At 33.9% G+C, this 22,346-nt stretch overlaps 6 protein-coding genes across 6 annotated transcripts; 3 read left to right on the top strand and 3 right to left on the bottom strand.

Moving 5' to 3' along the window:
* Positions 1-2,187: 2,187 nt before the first annotated feature.
* Positions 2,188-3,111, bottom strand: RO3G_02963 (uncharacterized protein; the record flags this gene model as incomplete). The annotated part of the gene is made up of 3 exons (XM_067657554.1): positions 2,188-2,258; positions 2,403-2,861; positions 2,967-3,111. The coding sequence occupies 3 exons, from the start codon at positions 3,109-3,111 to the stop codon at positions 2,188-2,190; spliced, it is 675 nt and encodes a 224-aa protein (XP_067513655.1).
* Positions 3,112-7,313: 4,202 nt separating this feature from the next.
* On the top strand, positions 7,314-7,741 carry RO3G_02964 (uncharacterized protein; the record flags this gene model as incomplete). Its single annotated transcript, XM_067657555.1, has 2 exons — positions 7,314-7,469; positions 7,652-7,741. 2 exons carry the CDS (start codon positions 7,314-7,316, stop codon positions 7,739-7,741), a joined length of 246 nt encoding a protein of 81 aa, XP_067513656.1.
* A 1,030-nt stretch (positions 7,742-8,771) lies between these two features.
* RO3G_02965 (uncharacterized protein) lies at positions 8,772-9,140 on the top strand (the record flags this gene model as incomplete). Its single annotated transcript, XM_067657556.1, has 1 exon — positions 8,772-9,140. The coding sequence occupies one exon, from the start codon at positions 8,772-8,774 to the stop codon at positions 9,138-9,140; it is 369 nt and encodes a 122-aa protein (XP_067513657.1).
* A 363-nt stretch (positions 9,141-9,503) lies between these two features.
* Positions 9,504-13,553, top strand: RO3G_02966 (uncharacterized protein; the record flags this gene model as incomplete). Its single annotated transcript, XM_067657557.1, has 1 exon — positions 9,504-13,553. One exon carries the CDS (start codon positions 9,504-9,506, stop codon positions 13,551-13,553), a length of 4,050 nt encoding a protein of 1,349 aa, XP_067513658.1.
* A 1,973-nt stretch (positions 13,554-15,526) lies between these two features.
* RO3G_02967 (uncharacterized protein) lies at positions 15,527-16,648 on the bottom strand (the record flags this gene model as incomplete). Its single annotated transcript, XM_067657558.1, has 3 exons — positions 15,527-16,038; positions 16,193-16,476; positions 16,539-16,648. 3 exons carry the CDS (start codon positions 16,646-16,648, stop codon positions 15,527-15,529), a joined length of 906 nt encoding a protein of 301 aa, XP_067513659.1.
* Positions 16,649-20,262: 3,614 nt separating this feature from the next.
* Positions 20,263-22,074, bottom strand: RO3G_02968 (uncharacterized protein; the record flags this gene model as incomplete). The annotated part of the gene is made up of 2 exons (XM_067657559.1): positions 20,263-21,721; positions 21,779-22,074. 2 exons carry the CDS (start codon positions 22,072-22,074, stop codon positions 20,263-20,265), a joined length of 1,755 nt encoding a protein of 584 aa, XP_067513660.1.
* Positions 22,075-22,346: the final 272 nt, after the last annotated feature.

Below are 22,346 nucleotides of genomic sequence, written 5' to 3' on the forward strand. Positions count from 1 at the left end.
TACAAAGAAAAGTTATGGCAATCAAAACATGTCTTGTTTAAATTTGCTGAAATAAATAGAACTAATGGTACAGGCACACTATTAATTCTTTGATGTTTTGCCAAATATGAAATAGAAGACAAAAACTACAAAAAGACGATAGTTGTGAAACTAAAGATTATATATGACTTTATTAATAAAAAATATTGAGAGTATTTATACTTTTTGAATGTCTGGGTCTTTACCGCTATTTCAATTGATCGGTTAAAAGAATGATATGGAATATAAGGAAGGATAGTAGATAATCAATAGCCGCTGTCTACTTGACGAATCAAGGGACAATGAAGTAATTAAACTATTGATCTAACGATAATTATAGAATAGGATTGAACTGCCGTTGTTGTAATCAGGTTCCGATATAGTCTTTTAGAACGCTGGTAGGACAACAGGGCAAGATTGGCTATTGCAGAATTCTCACGTTTATTAATAGAGATCTGGTTAGACTATAATTCTGTAGTATCCAAGTTTATCCATGAATGTTCACTTTATTAGTTGTGTGGATACAACATTTGACATAATGCTTACATGTCTTCTTTTCACAGTTTAAATTTTTTTTAAAAACATGTCAGCTAGAGCACAAGATGTAGAAGTGGTTTAGGATACGACAATTGACAGTAGCATAAAAAAACGTGAGCTTTGCTTTTTTTTTACATTTTTGGCCGTGATTGAGTTATATGTTGTCTCTTTTTGTTGTTGCAAATTATCTATTCTAAAAACAGCCGCAAAATATTGTTCAAGAAAGAAACAAAAAAGAAACTTGCAGAGCGTCTTTTTTAAAAAAAATAAAAAGTTGCATATAATCTACTTTGTTTGTGATTGCTTAAAGAAACTAATGAATAGGGATCTCTTTACGACCATTACAGTCATAATGCACAAAAATGCAAGCCGTGTAATATCGCTTCGTTTCGTCTTTTAATAGCAAAACTCAGGTTGTGTATAGTTTAAAACGTGATTTTGCCAAGTAGATCCACTCTATTTCAGTATTTACATGCCAAAAAAAAAATGTAGCAATAAAAAAGAATGAAGCGTTTTAAAAAAATGCGGAGAACAACTTAAAAAAAGTGGCAAAAAATATGCTCGAAGTAGCATTAAAAGACACTCCAGCAAGCGTACGCGTGCTTCAACTCGTGCTCTTCTGCGCCGTAGTGTAAATTAAGATAACTAAGATTGAATATTGAATATTGAATTCTACATGTAAAAAGTGAGAGTATGATACGGATAAAGAATTAGGACAGATTTATGATCAACTCGACAGAATAGATGATTACTATTTCTAATTATTAGTTTAGCCTGTTCCTAGCTTGTATTGTCAATTATGCTATTGGGATGGTTTCAGATAACTCTGGATGTAGGACTATTTAAGGAGACGGTACGGATGAATATAAAATCCTCTAGTTCCGTGATTGGATACTATGGCTAATAATAATATCTCAGTTAGGATAAAGGTTTACATGACTAATGATGATCCGGTAAGTAATCGTCATTCCTTATTCAACATGCTCATATCATCAATAAACTATATTACAACCACGCCATACATTTGACTGTGTGAAGTTAATATGAATAAAGCCTAATATAAAAATCTAATCAAAGTCTTTTATTGATCTGTGCTGGGAATAATTGTCGTATCCCAACATACTTTAAACATGATTCATATTCAATTTATAAGAAATCAGAGTAATGAATGCTTTACAAAGATTTATTACAGTCTTTTCTCTATTATTCGGTCATAACTAATTCCACTCCTTTAACTCAATGCAAGCTTTTAATATAACTCCTGATGCAATGCAACATAAATGAAAGATCAGATCTACTTAAGAAATAATTATAAAACAGTCCACTTGCATAACCAGGAACAGATCCTCACATTAAAACTTATTGACACTAGATCTACAGTTATAATTAATTAAAGTATCTTGAAAAGGATTTAATTAAACCTCCATGAAAATAGTATAAATACCAGACATTATAATATTAAATAAAGATATAACTTTTTTCAGTCTCGTTGAATTTTATAGTCTTTTTTATTCTTACGAGATAACACAATAATGTTATAAATGATTCCAAGTTATGTCAGCATATTATTCAGGATCATATCCGATTCCTTTTACTAAAATAAAGTGACTATAATCTAATGTATCCTTAACATTATCCTCCACCAGATTCAACAACACCTTGTTGATTCGGCATAAGAGTGAATTGGTATGAGTATGAAATGCCTAATCAATTTGGTAGATCATTTTCATGCTAAATTGTGGGGTAATTTACCGTGACTATCTTTGTCCGTGATTATTATTGTTATTTTTATTATTATTATTTTTTCTCCCTGTTAAGTCTTCTCTTTAACAATCTTTCTTCTCTACTAAGCTTTGTAGGAAGAGTTCTTTTCTTTGTCTCAACAGAGTACACTTTTTTCTCATCACTCACTTTAGATGTGGAATTTCTATTGGACTCATTATGTTTGGAATTGGATGATGCTTTATTCACAATGTGTTCAGCTCTCTCATGTTCCAACTTCTTCAGTTCGTCTTGTTTATCCCAATATTTCTGTATGATAGTTGGGTCTGTGAAATCACTAGCTTTTTGCCATGTGTTAGCACGTTCGCCATAACCAGCCCATTTAACTAAAAACTCTCGATGACCGATTGGTCCGCGATGGTCACGAATGTCTTCAACTTCGTAATATTCATTTTCGATATTTGACTCATCCATGTTGACAACTTTTAATTCAGATGGCGTGTAGTTGCGATGTAATAATTCATTCTGCTCATCTTTCAGTTCATATGAACCTCCTCTATTCTTTCGAACCACTGTATAGGGACCTTTATATAATGGAGCAAGTTTACTTGTCCTATTTTCTAATCTCACCATAACATGCGATCCAACAGGGATGTCAACCATAATGTTTTTATTATTGTATCTCTTACTGTATTCCTCATTAATCTTTTGAGTTCTTTCTAATATAGCAGGGAATACGATTTCCTCCATATGTTTGATACGTTCTTCTAATTCTTCAACTGTCATCAAATCATTGGGGATTGGATACTTTTTATTTGCGTAGTTGTCAGGCATATTAACTCTGCGAGCATACATTAATGAAAAAGGAGAGCTAAGTGTTTTATTTTTTATGTATCTATTTATACAAAGCTGTACAATTGGAAGATAATGATTCCAATCTCTGCCATTGGATTGAATTATCTTTCTCAATGTGTTCATCGCAATTTTAACACTAGCTTCAGCACTACCATTACCTTGTGGATGATACGCAGTAGAATATCTACGATCTATACCAAGGTTCTTTGAAATATGACTCATCAGTGAATTTCTAAATTCTGTTCCATTATCGCTCTGGATGATACGTGGGAATCCATAGTCTCCAAAGATACTTATAAGTTCTTTTGCAACTGTATCGGATTGTTTGTTCTTTAATGGTCTAATCACAATGTACTTGGTACATATATCAGTTAGAACCAATAGATATATATAATCATCTCCAGTAGCAGGAAGTGTTCCAGCAAGATCTATAGCAATATGATCAAATGGCCTATGAGCTACAACATTGGTCAATGGATGATAATCTCTCTTATTTATGTTGTGCTTCTGACATTCACTATATGAACTAACAATATTTTTTGCTTCATCATATATATTGGTCCAATGCATACCTCTACTGTGAATATCACGTACGATAGCTTGGTAACCATAATGATCATATGAGTGAGTTTCTCTTAATATGGCATCTCTCTCTTCTTCAGGAGGAGTTAAGTAATCAGTTAGCTCATTTTTATTTTCTATTAATCGAGTAGCGAGTACATTAATTGATTTGTCTCTGCAATACTTCTTTCTTTTTACAACAACTTTTATAATTTTAAGATTATTCTTGTTTTTTTTTATAAACACTATCCTCCACCAGTTTGTTATCATCTTCTAAAGGAGGATACAAACGACTTAATTGATCAGGGAGCTTGTTCAAAACACCAAGAATATGGACAACATCAAAATCAAAATCGAGAAGTGTTTCCATCCAACCAATCATCATAGGATTAGCTATTTTCTGTGTGTGCAAGTAGACTAAAGCTTTATGGTCACTATAAATAGTAAAGTGTTTTCCCCATAAGAATTTTCTATATTTTTTGTGTGCTAAAATAATTGCATATAATTCCCTTTTAGTAGTACTCCATCGCCTTTGAGATGATGTCAAAGAAGAGGATACGAAGCTTATATATTTATCACGCTGTAATTCATCCTTTTGATATAGGACAGCTGCGACGCCATATAGGGATGCATCAGTTGCCACAAAAAACTTCTTACTTAAGTCTGGATAATGAAGTACAAGGTTTGATTGCAGTATGGCTTTCAATGAATTGAAACTGTTCGTTTGTTCATCAGTCCATAGTTCTCTAATGTTCACAGCATTACTCAATCTGGTGATTGGCTCAGCAACTCGTGAAATCATTGGAACATAATCCCTAAAATAATTAATTAAGCCCATAAACTGTTGTACATGCTTATAACTTTGATTTGGGATTGGCCAGTTCTGAACATTGGTCAACTTATTGCGATCTACTTTAGTGCCAGTAGTATTTACTACAAAACCCAAGAGTCTGACTGAATGTTGAAACCATACACATTTATCTGGATTTACGATCAAATTCACAGATGTCAATTTCTCTAATACTAACTTCACATCTTCTGCATGTTGCTCAAAGCTATTGCTGGCTACAATGCAATCATCTACAAAATTCTGAACACAAGATATCCCATCAAAGAGAATAGCAAGGCACTTTTTAAATTGTGATGTCAACATCTTTACTCCAAAGCATCCTTTTATGAACGAGTATTGAGCATTATCATGTGTGAATGTTAATTTATGAACATCTTCAGGTGCAACTTTAAATCGATGATAGGCATTAGATAAGTCAATAGTAGAAAACACTTTTTTACCACTCAAATTATCAAAGATATCTCTGATCAAGGGAACAGGATAATTGAAAGTAGGAGGTAATATATTATTAAGTAATCTCACATCCAAACATACACGATGATTTACTATCTGGCCTGCTTTGTTTCTTTTTGGAACTAAGAGGAGTGGACTATTAAAAGATGTGTTAACTTTGGACTTTATGATAGTTCCCGTCTTTAACCATTCTTCAATTTGTTTATTTAAAACAGGTCTTAAAGCGTGCGGAATTGGATACTGCCGTCTATAAGCCGTAGCACCTTCTTTCGTTGGTAAATGAATAATTGACTCAGGCATGGGACATGACGATGTCACTGGAATACTCTGGTTCATTTTCAAAACATCTTTGATCGTATCTGTTAAGGATACATAAGATTATAGTCACTTTATTTTAGTAAAAGGAATCGGATATGATCCTGAATAGTATGTTGACATAACTTGGAATCATTTATAACATTATTCCCAGAACAGATCAATAAAAGACTTTGATTAGATTTTTATATTAAGCTTTATTCATATTAACTTCACACAGTCAAATGATGGCGTGGTTGTAATATAGTTTATTGATGATATGAGCATGTTGAATAAGGAATGACAATTACTTACCGGATCATCATTAAGTCATGTAAACCTTTATCCTAACTGAGATATTATTATTAGCCGTAATATCCAATCACGGAACTAGAGGATTTTATATTCATCCGTACCGTCTCCTAAATAGTCCTACGCCCAGAGCTACCTGAAACCATCCCAATAGCATAATTGACAATACAAGCTAGGAACAGGCTAAACTAATAATTAGAAATAGTAATCATCTATTCTGTCAAATTGATCATAAATCTGTCCTAATTCTTTATCCGTATCATGTCTATAAATACTCTCACTTTTTACATGTAGAATTAATCATATTCAATCTTAGTTATCTTAACTTAATAAAGAGATACCAAGTTCTAACAGTATTTCTTTATCTTTGTTGTTATACTACTTTTACCTAAAACCCCCTATCCTAAACAGTATCAAAGAAATTTGCTCTTTGCTCAGCTGTTCCGGCAGGCGAATTATCAGGTTCAAATTCATTCATTTGGTCAATGTTTATATTTTCTAAAATTTGAACTTCATCAGCAGCTGTATCAGAGAGTGAATGTTCACTGTTGTAGAACAGTAACTGATTGTAGTTGACATTAATAAATATAAGTCTTAATACAAGTTCATAATTAAAATAAAATAAAATACAAGTTTATTTAAATAAGATCATACAATCAATTCCAATTAAACATGTTCTTTTAGAATATGTATTGTATTTATGAGAGTTCTTTGATAAGAAGAAGTATCAACTAAAATAACCAAATCCAATCCAATGTCAGGAATATTGCTAATCTTTCACATAATTGAAATAACGCGTAAAATAACGTTATTCAATTCAGTGAGGAATTCCCAGAATAAAAGATAATCTATGACAGACATACAAAAGAACAAATGAAAAGTTTTCATAATCATAATTATAGATAACACTTGCTAAAGTACCTGAATATTAGAAGAACGATAACAATAGAAGATATCAAGCCACTCACTCAATAAGATATAAATACCTGCCTTCAATTAGAATAATTTTTACTTTAACTTAAACTGAAATAAAGATCAGTCTCAAAAAGTACCCAAACTGTTTCTTGATCTTTGTTTTTACCTTTTCCTTTATTATTTAAACCATTATACAACATTCACTGCTAAGTCTGAACGCCACACCTGTTAAACCAATATTCATTTTTGGTAAGATATCGGTGCCAAGCTGTCATGTTTTGACATGTCAATAAGATAACAGTCTTATCATTCTAAGCTAAATCTTTACAAATGAGTTTGAATAAGAATAGATCCTGATAATTACCAACTGCCCTGAACAGCCAAGTTTCACTTTCACCTCAACAGTTGATTATTTACATCAGTTTATAAAATTTTTCTTATACATGTCAAATCATATCGGTCGTAACTATCTCTTGTCATTTAATCTCAGGTCTTGCTCAAACTAATATAAATAGCCTTGGAATCTTTCTTTAATAAAAGTATTCGACTTTAGAACTATTGTTCGGTCTCGTTAATTCTTCTTTTTCATATTTTAAATACTTAAAACACTTCAACATTCTTAGCATTTTTATTTTGCTGATGGATGGATGAAATAAGCGTTATGAGGAGATTTTTTGCGCCATAGTGTTAATAAAGAGATACCAAGTTTTAACAGTATTTCTTTATCTTTGTTGTTATACTACCTTTTCCTAAAACCCCCATCCTAAACAGAGTGTTCCGATGAGTGTTCTGATCGATGAGTGTTCTGATGAGTGTTCCGATGAGTGTTCCGATGAGTGTTCCGATGAGTGTTCCGATGAGTGTTCCGATGAGTGTTCCGATGAGTGTTCCGATGAGTGTTCCGATGAGTGGGCTGAAGGAAAAGATACTATTCAAGGAGATTCCGGGTCGGGTATTTGCCCTACATGAGATCCAAATATAGCAATGGATGCGCCCGAATTTTCTGGATCGAATGATGTAGCGCTAATGACCGTCACTCTTAAACTCAGCTCGTAAATCGCATTACAACAGAAAAAAACTACCTTTGGCGGACTAAAAAAGTGAGATTGCGTGCCCGCTGTTTGTTGCACACAGGCATACATTACCTCAAACAATGCAAATAATGTTTCCGCATTCAATGGTGGTATTTTTGAAGGTGTCACTGTACTACCCGATGAGCTATGAGTATTCAAAGACTGTATTTGTCGTGTTTGGTCATTAATGATGTCTTTATTTATTTATTATTTTATTATTGATCTCAGTCCAGCCTACGTCAGACTATACAATTAATAGTCAGACGATATAATCCAGGGTTCATTCTAAACTATTAGTTCCTCTCCTTTTTCTTACTTAATAAATAATAGTTGTTAGCTATTGACTTCTTACTGTTTTTATATTATAAGTACCAAATATTATAGTATTATCTCGTAAGAATAAAAAAGACTATAAAATTCAACGAGACTGAAAAAGTTCTATCTTTATTGTGTTATCTCGTAAGAATAAAAAAGACTATAAAATTCAACGAGACTGAAAAAAGTTATATCTTTATTTAATATTATAATGTCTGGTATTTATACTATTTTCATGGAGGTTTAATTAAATCCTTTTCAAGATACTTTAATTAATTATAACTGTAGATCTAGTGTCAATAAGTTTAAATGTGAGGATCTGTTCCTGGTTATGCAAGTGGACTGTTTTATAATTATTTCTTAAGTAGATCTGATCTTTCATTTATGTTGCATTGTGTCGTATCCCAACATACTTTAAACATGATTCATATTCAATTTATAAGAAATCAGAGTAATGAATACTTTACAAAGATTTATTACAGTCTTTTCTCTATGGTTCGGTCATAACTAATACCACTCCTTTAACACAATGCAAGCTTTTAATATAACTCCTGATGCAATGCAACATAAATGAAAGATCAGATCTACTTAAGAAATAATTATAAAACAGTCCACTTGCATAACCAGGAACAGATCCTCACATTTAAACTTATTGACACTAGATCTACAGTTATAATTAATTAAAGTATCTTGAAAAGGATTTAATTAAACCTCCATGAAAATAGTATAAATACCAGACATTATAATATTAAATAAAGATATAACTTTTTTCAGTCTCGTTGAATTTTATAGTCTTTTTTATTCTTACGAGATAACACATTTTTTTCAACGAATTCTAAATTTTATTGCTCTATCAATTTTCTAAAATGGCCGCTCAAAATAACTTACCTATGGAAATCAACACCATCAACAACGCTCAAGATGTTAGCCCTATGGTTCCTGCTGATATCCGTTCTTCATCAAGTCAAGAAGCAACTGAACCGGTTTTACCTTACCAAAACGATGCTGACATGATGGAGACAGCTGATGATAGTCTCCTGGGTATTGGTAACACTGATTCCTTGACTATACTTCGCCAGCAACTTCAAGAAGTATCACAAAGGTTTGCTAGAGGCGTATCAAACCATTTACCTATGGATCAACTGGAAAGCCTTCGCAATGAAGCATCACACATTGCAAACTGTATCAAGTACCTTTTGGAAGTTCAAACCTATTGCGACCCTCCCAAGATTTGAAACAACTCAACAATCCATTTAACCAGTCGTCAAACCGCTTTGATCATTTCATCACAATGATCTTCCTTACATGGCAATGGGTTGGTAATGTGTGGAGAAACGGACGTAGAGGTTCATGATTCAGTAGAAGATCTCCTGGACACATTTGCATTAATTGTAAGTTCCAACGGACTTGCAATCGATCAACACTGGATGCGCTTGGTTCCAATCAAAATGAATAGAGACCAAAGATCCTGGTTTAATGAGGTGCTAAAAGGTCGAAGCTTGAACTGGGATGAGGCTAGGTCTATCATCATCAATACGTACGCCACCCAAGATGTCGCTCAGACGCTAAACAGTATTGATCAACTCTTGACCATCAAAATGCAGCAAAACGAGTCGATCGAGGCTTTTACTGACCGATTCCAAAGAATCAGACGCGCAGCAAAATGGCAAGATGATATTAGAACTGCTGCCTTGTTCAAACGTGCTTTGCCCCTCGCCTTATATAAGGAAGTGTCCCGCTCCTTGCTAAACTTACCTTTGAATCAGCAAGACTCTGTTTGTAAGGTGTCTGCCAAGGCTCGTACTGTGATCTCCTCAAATATTTGCAATGATGAAGCCATGGCTGCTGGTGTTACAAAACATAACATCACAACTCAATCGCCTGCGAACCCAATTTCGTTTGTGAGTGGTGCTGACAAGTCGATGCACAATCCCAAAAATGCTAGTGGTCCAAGCAAGCAAGGCCAACCTCAATTCAAGCCCAAATCAAAATGTCTTGTTCATGGTAATGGTAATCATACCACTGAACAGTGTAAAGTCCTCAAAAGGATTGCCACTGCCAATACCGCCACTACTGCCACTACTGCCACCAACGTCACTCCACAAGCATCAAATACAAAGAAAAATTGTTACAAATGTTCGGCCAACGTACCATGGAGTCCTGACCATGCAGCTACATGCAGCAAAGATAAAGTCAAGAGGTTCAATGGACCAACTAAAGCTTTCCGTTCTGCTCGTTTCTCTGGTTCTCACAATCGAAGTAAACATTTACCTGCCGCTGTCAACTTGAATGATCAAGAGCACAGCCACGGCAGTATGGACATAGATCTTAGTAGCTTGCCTACAAACTATGACTGTAAGGAAAAAACTAGCAAACAGAATGAAGTGAAAACTAACCATTCTTTGTATGTACCTATCACTATAGAAAACATCGACACCTTTGCCCTTGTGGACTCTGGTGCTTCTTTTAGCTCGATAGATATTGCATTCGCTAATAAAAATAACATTAATATAAATAATAACGTTTCTGGTTCTATTATTTTTGCTACAAACGATAATAAGAGTAAACGTTTTGGTACAACTTCTAAAGCTTTAAGCTTAATTTATGGTGATAACGATAATACTCTCATTCACACATCACATATTTTCGAAGTTCTTCCACTTTCCTTTGATACAGATGCTGTCATTGGTTTAGATTTGATGCCTAAATTAAGTATTTTGATAACAAATTTAGCTGTAAAACATCCAAACAAAAAACCTGCCGCAAAAGAAGAAATCGATGATACTCCTGAACCAAACAATTCCCCTTATGGTACCACTGATCAACAAATAAATTTTATGGCGGCAGTTAAATCCGATCTCGATCAAAATGCACAGATACCAAAGAATAGTTTTTGCAAAGTACCTGAATCGATTATTCATCTTGATACAGAAAAGAACAAAACAGCCTATCGATCACCTTACCGTATTCCACTCAAACTGATGCCAGCAATGCGAGAATGTGTTGATACATGGTTAAAAGATGAAGTAATTGAATATGCTCCACCAAGTTCAGAATGGAATTCTCCTCTCACTTTGGCACCCAAAAAGGATTTACAAGGGAATCTCACAGGTTATAGACTATGCCTAGATCCTCGTCTGCTGAATTCTATTTTGATATCTAATGATAAACAACCTATACCTAAAATTGATGAAATTTTTGATCAACTTCAAGGTTCAACTATTTTCACTACTTTAGACTTACGACAAGCTTTTCATCGTTTCCAAATATACAAACCTGATCGTGTCAAAACAACCTTCACCTTTCAAGGTCAACAATACATGTTCAAAGGTTGCCCATTTGGTCTCAAGCATATTGCTTCACGTTATCAAAGAGTTATCAATTCTATCCTAGCTGATGTTCCTTATGCTCTTGCATTTGTGGATGATATTATCATTTTTTCTAAATCTTATGAAGAACATATTACTCATGTACAAAATGTCATCAAGAAGCTCACCAATGTTAACTTAATCCTGAATGTTGACAAATGTCACTTTGCTCAAACATCTGTTTACCTACTTGGTTTTTGTGTTGATGCCAAAGGATCTCAACTCGATCCACGCAAGGTTACAAACGCACTTTCTTGGGAAAAGCCATCCACAGGGAAAGACATTCAACGCTTCTTAGGGTTGGTAAACTACTTTAGGAAATACTTGCCCAATCTATCCGAAGTTACAGCTCCATTGGATAAATTGCGTTTTGAAGGCAAGCTCACCAGCAAAATTTGGGATCAAGAACAAGACGACGCATTCACAAAAATTAAACAGCTACTTGCTTCTGCTCCAGTCTTATATCATCCTGATCTCAATGAGCCATTCTATGTTGCAACAGATGCCAGTAATTATTCCATTGGTGCTGTTCTCTACCAGATCATTGATAAGCAAATCCGTCATCTTGGTTTCATGGCTCGTGCTTTGTCTACATCTGAAAAAAATTACTCAACTACTAAACGAGAACTACTTGCCATTGTTTTTGCTCTCAAGAAGTTTCATCCATTTTTATGGGGTAATCCTTTCACTCTTTACACGGATCACAAAGCCCTTACTTACATCCACACTCAACCTGTCGCCAATTCTATGATGATACAATGGTTAGACACAATATTGGATTATGACTTCAAAATCATACACAGACCTGGCATTCAAAACGTACTACCAGATATGTTATCGCGTCTTTTCGAATCCGAAAGAACGCTGGTAGGGGATAAAAACCAACATAAAACCTGGATCACACCTCACATAGCTAATTCCAAAAACACAAATATGACTACTCGCATGATGATGTCTGATGATCTTGTAACCCCAGCACCAGAAGAACGGCAAGAATTATTACTCAAAACCCATCTTGAAGGACACAGAGGCTCACAAGCAATGGTTACCACTCTACACAGTGAAGGAATTCATTGGACAAACTTAAAGCAAGATGCATTAGATTGTATCAACAGCTGCCCTGATTGTCAAAAGTTTAATGTTGCCAAACATGGATATCATCCATTATCGTCAATCTATGCTGATGCACCCTGGGATCATATCTGTATCGATACTGCCGGACCTATGACTACATCAATTCAAGGAAACAATTACATTCTAGTTGTAGTAGACGTATTCACAAGATTTTGCGTACTCAAAGCAATGCCTGATAAATCTTCACATACCATCGCACTCGCATTAAGAAGCATATTACCACTTTTCGGTCGTCCAAAAATTATCCAAAGCGACAATGGAACTGAATATGTCAATGATATCATCCGCAAATACACTGAAGTTTCTGGTATCGATCATCGTCTTATAACAGCATATCACCCTCGAAGCAATGGTATTGCAGAACGTTGGGTTGGAAAGACAAAGAATATAATATATAAAAGACTTCAAGGCAAGAACGATGACTGGGACTTATACCTTGACAGTACCCAAGAAGCTCTAAATAACACGCCAACTGCCTTACACGACACAAGACCATTTTCACTGATGTTTGCTAGACGTCCAAATCAATTCAAGGACTATAGTGACGTGTCAATTCCTACAAACTATAATGAAACAAGAAAACAGTTTAATGGACACATTACGAAATTTAATAACACTGTTTTACCAGCTATTCGCGAGAAAATCAAAACTTCTCAAACTGCTGCCGAAAACAAGTTTAACAAATCTCATCGAATTATCAAGGAAATACCATCTGGTAGTCAAGTCATGATCAAGAATATAAACCGAACTGCAAAAACAGATCCACTCTACATTGGAAATTATACAATTGTCAGAAAGAACCAAGGAGGAAGCTATATCCTAGTTGATGGTACTGGCGCACTTTTACCTCGAAATATTCCACCTTCGCATATCAAAGTAATATCAGAAGAACAATCTGAGGTATATGATGTCGAAGCCGTAATTGACCACAAAGGCACTCCTGGTAACTGGTTATACTTGGTACGTTGGAAAGGCTATGATGCGAAAGATGATACTTGGGAACCTGAAAAACACTTTCACGACAACAGACCGATACTAAAATACTGGAATCGTCGAAATGGACAACATAATGTTGAACCTAATTCAAGTGAAAAAAGACCAAGAAAAACTCACGACAATTCAAGCCGTAAAAGAGCAAGAAATTAACCGTGACTGCAATTCATCTTATTACGTATTATCTCAACGCCTTACGCTACCTTTCAATAATTCAAAAACTTCCAATAATCCAATCTACAATGTCAATTTACATTCAATCCACAGTTCATTCACAAGTAGAATCGTCAACATAAAAAACCTTTCACATGTTGCTACCTATACATTCTTATAACATGCACTTACGAATTACATTATTGCCATAACATATTGCTTTGCTCAATATTACAAAACAGAGAACTTCACTTACACTCGTCTTCACAATTGAACACTCATGAATCTAAATCCAGAAGTAGTTATGACCTGGAAGGGGGCAATGTCGTATCCCAACATACTTTAAACATGATTCATATTCAATTTATAAGAAATCAGAGTAATGAATGCTTTACAAAGATTTATTACAGACTTTTCTCTATTATTCGGTCATAACTAATTCCACTCCTTTAACTCAATGCAAGCTTTTAATATAACTCCTGATGCAATGCAACATAAATGAAAGATCAGATCTACTTAAGAAATAATTATAAAACAGTCCACTTGCATAACCAGGAACAGATCCTCACATTTAAACTTATTGACACTAGATCTACAGTTATAATTAATTAAAGTATCTTGAAAAGGATTTAATTAAACCTCCATGAAAATAGTATAAATACCAGACATTATAATATTAAATAAAGATATAACTTTTTTCAGTCTCGTTGAATTTTATAGTCTTTTTTATTCTTACGAGATAACACACCTAAATCACATTATTATATTCTAAGACGTAGTTTGTATTGAATGGGCTCTCTCTCTCGTCCTTACTCAATAAAGAGGTTCAAGAGACTCATCGATTATTCGACTTATTTTATTACTTTTATTAATCGAGAGAAATAACACGCCTATTCCACAAAAGATAATAATTTAAATCTTTATTAAATAAAATATATTCTTCTTCTTTTTATATAAAACTATCACTATTCGATTCATTCTATAAAATAAACATGAATACTAAATAAGTCATGATCTTTATTATTCATCATTTCTGTAAATGAATAATAATGGATCAGGTACCTAGTCAAATTTGATCTGACTGGAGGCATTTCATATAAATATATCTTGTTATGTTCTGGTAAAGTAAAAGAAATAACAAAGATAAACCAAAAGAATACTTTTTGAGACTGAACTTTATTTAAGACAATCTTCATTGTTAAAAAGAAAACATTACAAAGTCTACTATTTATATTCTTCTATCAATTGACGGGGAAATGAGTAGTTATGAGGGTCAACCCAGTGCCTGTCAGGTCGGATCGAATAATGATCGCCGAATCGATTATGAAAATTTTTAATTCGTTGTTTTTATAGATCTTATTGTTCTTTAACTGATCTGGGAGAGTTGTCCCGTCTTCATTGAGAGGAAAGATATATTTATATGAAATGCCTCCAGTCAGATCAAATTTGACTAGGTACCTGATCCATTATTATTCATTTACAGAAATGATGAATAATAAAGATCATGACTTATTTAGTATTCATGTTTATTTTATAGAATGAATCGAATAGTGATAGTTTTATATAAAAAGAAGAAGAATATATTTTATTTAATAAAGATTTAAATTATTATCTTTTATCAATTTTAATATACTTCTTTTAGTTGTGATTATTCAATGTCCGTTATGATCAGACTCTGTTCTACAACATATCTTTCCTCTCAATGAAGACGGGACAAATCTCCCAGATCAGTTAAAGAACAATAAGGTCTATAAAAATAACGAATTAAAAACCTTCATAATCGATTCAGTGATCATTCTTCAATCAAACATGTCAATGATTGGATCTACGCTCATAACTACTCATTTACCCGCCAACCGATAGAAGAATATAAATAGTAGATTTTGTAATGATTTCTTTTTTAACAATTAAGATTGTCTTAAATAAAGCTCAGTCTCAAAGAGTATTCTTTGGTTTATCTTTGTTATTACCTTTTACTTTACCAGAACATAACAACTGTGACTTCTACTCTGAAGATTTACTCTTTTCATGGCAGCAATAATACTACTGCTAGTTGATACTTGAGAACTGTTACTTGAAGTTTGAGAGCTTGTAAAATTCTGAAAGCTATCAACATTGCTTATCTCGTCGTTAGTGTTTTGTCGATAGATTTGTCTTTGGTCTCCCTGCAGTTTTTGAGAAAATGCACTTAAAGAATGCAATGACTCGTTATCACCAGACGTACTGTTATACTGTAGACTTTCAAGCATTTCACTTTCCAGTGATAGATCGGAATCTTGATGCCTATCTTCATTGCTTTCTTCATCCTCATTTTCTAAAATATCGTCGTTCAGGTCTCGATCTCTTGTGCTGTCAAAATGATTGTCTTCGTCTTCTGACTGTGATTCTTCAAATTGACTTTCGATTTCATCGTTGTCAGAATGAAGTACATTTCTATTTTCATGCATATGTTCTTCTTCAGGGTTATCTGCGTTACTTTGTGGATCTAGATAAGTATAGGTTTAGACTTGATATTAGTAATATAATTTGTGTTTGTGAACAATGGCTTTAAAATACGACACCCTCTGACGCGTGAAACTCAGGAGGACCAAACATTTGATTTGCAGATAGATTGACCATGTAATATCCACTCTTAATACCTTTCTCAAACTGGTTTGGAGATATATCAGGGTGCACCATAATTTTCATGTGTTCAAGAATCAAAGGAACACAAGGTAAAATGAATGCTGAGAGGCATTTTACATGAAACTTTTCTTCAAATATAGTACCTAAGAATGATCTACCAATTGCTTGTTGCTCCATTTGACCATTTATTACCATCATGACAGGCTCTTTTCTATCTATAAAGGCTTCAAGATCTGACTTTGGAAGAAAGTCTTTAACAGCCTTTTCCATCAAGTCTACAGTGGCAATGGCTTTGACACTAAATTTGCTGTTCAGAAGTTAGACTATAATAAAGTGATTTAACTGCCTAAAATACCATACGCAGAAGAAGCTTCATACAAGTGAATATACACTTCATTGCTGTCTTCATTACATACAATAGTATGAGGGAAGCATACACCAAAGAATGTTGATATGATTGATTGTACCATATGAGGGCTTGTAGAAAATTTTAGGTAGTTAAGAAAAGAATTTCGTTAATAAGGTTTGCTTTGATTTCTTTATAAGTAAATCTGATCAATGAGTTTTCTGACTAAGTTTTAATAAAATTGTTCAAGACACAGATGGTCACACTTAAATCCTGTAGTAATTTCTTTTTACGATTAAATATAATGACCACCTTTGGAGGACTGTAATCATGTATGATATGCAAGACCAGAATGACATTAAGCAGTGTAAAAAAATCCCAGGCTTTGAAAAGAATCATAAAATAGTCTGGAAACTATGCTATAGGTGCTCTCTTTTTGATCTGACATAGCAAATGTTTTTCTGGATTGGCTTTTATACAAAACAAACAAACTTCTAGTACAAAGTAACACTAATTTGGTGAGGGAACAAAAAAAAAGAAGAAGCGTGTGTTTTATAAGTCAAATTAGCTTTCTTTCCTCGCTACACCCAAACTCTAATTACGTGGTTGTTGTCACTTCTAAACTTTATAGTAAAAAAATATATAGTATACATATGTTTGTAAACGTATTTTACTGCAATTCAGCTCAAAAATACTTTTGAATTGCGAGCATATAAACTAATATTGACAGTAACATTGTTTTTAGCAATAATAATTTTTTAAACAAAATTTTTTTTTAAAAAAAAAAGTCTTTAAGATACGAGTCAGTATACTTATTAAAGCAAAGCTACATTGTAAGTAGTTATTATTATTATTTTCAGAGTACACCAATCAAAAGTCATACATACATATAGCTCATACAAAACTCAGGTATGCTCAACCGTGCTATCAGAGATATCTATAAATATCTTGTTTTCTACAGCTCTTACATATGGAAATTGAGTGGGACTTCCTTTAGCATAAATGCTCTTGCTTTCAATCAAAAAAAAGTCTTCGCCAATAGCGTATCTTTTTGTAGTCTCATAAAAAAAAAAAAAAAAAAAAAAAAAAAACACACACACAAGCTCTGAGAAATTAAATTCCATTAAAAAGCTGTAATTTTGAGATTGTATACACAAGTCACTATTTTAATTTTAAACAAGTGCATGCTGTCAAAATCAATGTCTGACTGTGTGTTTAAAGCGATTTAGATTTTGAGTTAACAGGAACTCCTTATAAATTAATTTAGACCAAAGTATAAAATAAAAAGTAAAACAAGCAATGATGTGAATAAGAACAATCAATATGCATGCGTTTTATAATAATAATCATCAACGTCGACAAAAACAACTCTATCATAACTGGAAAAAAACAGCTATCTAACAACTGACCGTAGAAAATAGAATTTGCCTGATATATATTGTAACTAAGTTCCGTATAACCTGCCATTTTACCTTGTAAAGTTTTGTACTCAAAGAAATAGGTTTACCTAGCTATAGAACAGTTTCAATGCTGAATTCGATTTTGCAACAAGTGTAATATAGCTGAACAAGAAATACCAATGGCTATAATAACCCGTTTTTACTAGTTGTTTAATAACAGCGAAAAAATTAGCTGGAGTGACTGAGGGAAAAAAAGCTGCTGTATCTTATAAAGTTTAAATCGCTCTCTTTATACTTATACATTGTATCTTAAATAGTCCTTGTTAAATGAATCCTTGAGATCTTCCTTAATGGATATCGTCAGTCAGTAATGTAGATACACAGTGTTGTATCCACACAATTAATAAAGTAAACATTCATGGATAAACTTGGATACTACGGAATTATAGTCTAACCAGATCTCTATTAATAATTGTGAGACTTCTGCAATAGCCAATCTTGCCCTGTTGTCCTATCAGCGTTCTAAAAGACTATATCGGAACCTGATTACAACAACGGCAGTTCAATCCTATTCTATAATTATCGTTAGATCAATATTTTATCTACTTCATTGTTCCTTGATTCGTCAAGAAGACAGAGGCTATTGATTATCCACCATCCTTTATTTATCTTCCATATCATTCTTTTAATCGATCAATTGAAATAGCGGTAAAGACCCAGACATTCAAAAAGTGTAAATAACCTCAATATTTTTTATTAATAAAGTCATATATAATCTTTAGTTTCACAACTATTGTCTTTTTGTAGTTTTTGCTTCATATTTTTATTTGGCAAAACACATAGATCTATTATTTGTTTAAAAAGAGTTTCAAATGCAAGCATTAAGTTGTTGATTTATTGAAAAATGCATGAAAAAGCTTAAAGATATACTCTTTCATTAAGTATACTTTACATAAACAGTGGGTTTCTTTCCTTTAATTCTACATTAATGCTCCATTTGTTTTTGACTATTACAAATTAGAAAAGCTTTATAATAATGTCATGTATGTATAATCTTACATTCAAAACTTTTTGAACATGCGTGCAATATGTCTGCTGCGGTGCTTTAGTAGATGTCCTCTCTTCTCTGTTAGATGACTTTTAGTTATATCCTTTATTTTCTTAGCTTGGTTTTCATTTTGTATTATATCGAATAATGGCAGCCATAGTCACTTAAGATGAAGTCAACCGAAACTTGCAGTTAATCATATGCGCAGGTTTAATAGTTGAACTATTTCAGATTATATACGCTCCTGTTAGTGTTTACGGTTTATGAACATAACTTGGTATAATAAAAATGTACTTGTTTATAGTCTTTTAAATATTCTCATATTCCTCAAAATTGTATATTATAAGAAAAGTCTGTTCTTGAATTATAGCTATTAGCGTATACTAAAAGAGTAGCAATCACAGATAACATTACGCATGTAAAGTTTCTTAATATTTTCTTTTTATTTCGATATATACGTCTCTTTTAATGACTATTTCTACCAGATATAGTTTACTGGGAATTGTCATACGTCATGTGGCATCTTATTGAGTTACACCTTGAATTTTACTGGATGAAAATTAAAATTGTATACAAGCCTTCCATCTTTATCGAGTGATTTTTTGAACTTTTTTTATCGAATCGAAACTCTGCATACATACTCAATATAATATAAGTAATCCTTGGTATAAGTCTTAAACAGCTTCAGTGAAAAATGATGATTTGGCAGGACATTCTTTTATCCTTTTTTTTTATTTACTCGACAAATATAGACATTGTATACCTTCCATATATGTCGAGTGAATTTTTGAGGTCCTTGCATTAAGCTCAAATTAAGTATAAGTACTTCTCATGATATCAATAACCTTTGGTGAAATTTTCAGTTAATTCCAGTTGAAAATGGATCTTTATTTAAACATTATATTTTTTTTTACAAAAAGTTACTCGACATAGATGGAAAGTATACAATATCTAAAAAGGTCTAGTGGCCCTTTTGGTTGTACTACAAGCTATAAAAGGCGATTTTTTAACCAGAGAGGGTTCTAAAAACTTACAAAATGTTAAAGTACTAAAGATGCCATTCATTTATTTTTATAAAGATATTTAATAATACAAATATGAATAAAAATCAAGCAATTAAAACAAGTGAAACGAAAAAAACCCTAAAAAATCGGAGAACGACCAGCTTGAGCGATTAAGTGGTTGCGAACAGAAATTAATAATCTGAGGAATTGTGTATTTGTTGACAAGAAAAGAAAAGAGAAAAAACCAGTAAGTGTGTGAGTGTGAGTGTATAGTGATTTTTTCAGATCAAGCAAAGGTGTTAAAGGTGTTGACGATGTACTTGGCGGTAACTTCATTGGCAACAACCAAGTGGGATTTTATTCCGTTTGCCAATTCTTCAAGTTTTCGATTCAGATTCGCGTTGCCAAGAATGGGTATATCATCGCCTTCAGGACCAAAAAGGTCAAGGATATCTGTTAAGGCGGTCTTGGCGGATGATCCAGAACACAATGCAAGAGTGTCTTGCACTCGTTTCTTGGAGAGGCCAGCAGCTTGACCATTTTTCAGGACTGATGTTGCTATTATTCGAAATATAGCAGAAGCTGGGATGCTTTTAAACTCGGACAAAGTGAAAAGCGAGCATGGTTGGTGCAGGTGAGACATGGTGAGCGGCCCAGTAGCTCGGCATAAGATATATGCATCAGTGGTATGGAATTTGCTGCGGATGGCCCTGAGTTGACCGAGGATCAGGGTATCTGACAATCGATGAATGCCTGGGTTGTTCACAATTGTCATTGCCTGATCAAGCATGCTGCGGTCCATGAATAGCTTGCAATACAATGAATCCTTAGTGCTGGGTATTGTAAAATTGGTAGTGATACCGCCAATGGATGGGTTTTCAATCTTATCCAGACGCATGGAGGAGGTAACCAAGATATTTGATACGTTCGTCCCAATAACAAGCTTTAATCCTTCAGACGACGCAAGGGTTGTTGGCCACAGCCCAGGGTATCTTGTACGGATGGCTGTGGGGGGTATGGATGTTGGTTGAGCGGAGCCTTTAATTTTCCCAAATGGCTCACAGAAGACATCAACAGGCTTGGTTCGGCCATATACTTCAATGGTGTTGAGGATTACTGCTTGATTGTTCGAAACGTTGACAAGGATCGCACCCGCTAAAGCCATTGCTGAAAAAAATCTGAACTGAGGGAAGAACTCCCAATCTGAATTCAGAAAGTGGCAAACTTGATCCGAAATTTCGACAAAGTTTTGTTGTGACAGCAGCGTGGTATATGGTGACATGAGCAGCAAGTTCTCCAAACCGTCGGTCGCTTCAGTCCGACATTGAACACATAATGCACCCTTGTCAATCATATCTGAGTAACTTCGTTTACTAGTGAGGATTGGCTTGATGGATTCATGAGTATTCACCAGTTTGTTGACAACTTGTGCATGGGTGAGGGCGATGTGCTCGGTACCTTGTTGATCGGTGATAGCGATTGGTTGTAGGGAAAGAGAATCCACTAAGCACAGTGTCTTGATCTTTTCTTCGTCGCAAACGTGTTGTTGTTGACAAGCATATAGAACAGCTTCATCATAAGATCGAGGAGAGGGTTTGCAAGATATTTGTATTGGTGCTGCAACGGTACCAATGTAGGATGATTTTTGTGGTATGGGAGACACAATAATATCAGTCGGATCGATTGTGAATGTATTCCCAGGTTGAAGGACTGGATCCTCCACAATGTCATCAGTGGTATCATGACTGGTAACAACATAAGTGAGAAAAAAAAAAAAAAAAAAAAAACGAAAAATAGCTTACTTTGGGTCTTGAGAGGCTATATCGTCCAAATGATTGACAATGTGTTGACCGAAAAGAGTTAATGATTCAGTGACAATGTTGCAAGAAGGGCATTTATAATAGACAGCAGTGGCGTTTTCCTTCGCTTTCACGATCTTGCAATCTGGAGGAGAGACGGGCTTCGCGTACCTTGTTGTAGTCGGGAGTTTCATTTCGTGAACGTTCAAATAATGTAGCCGCAGGTTTCGTTTCTGGAAGAAGCCATCTTTTTCACAAATGTGGCAAGCAAGGTTAAGAAAAATTGGTTTTTCGATCATAATAAGTTCAATGAAAGAAAAGAAATGTTGTCTCAGAACTCATTATATTTTCGTATACAACATTTATGTCATTTTGATATCCTTTAGCTGAGGGCTGAATAATCAGAGTTAATTAATTTGTTAAATTAACTTTCTAACGTTTGCATGAATACCTGCTTATTTTTATTAAAGTAAACATCAATTATAGTTCTCTCTATTAGACTGTTCGTCTATTCCTATATTTGCTTACCTCTGTCTCGTTCTTGCTTATCAAGCATTGTAAGTCTTATTTG

Source organism: Rhizopus delemar, genomic scaffold, assembly GCF_000149305.1.
Source record: "Rhizopus delemar RA 99-880 supercont3.2 genomic scaffold, whole genome shotgun sequence".
NCBI lineage: Eukaryota > Fungi > Mucoromycota > Mucoromycetes > Mucorales > Rhizopodaceae > Rhizopus > Rhizopus delemar.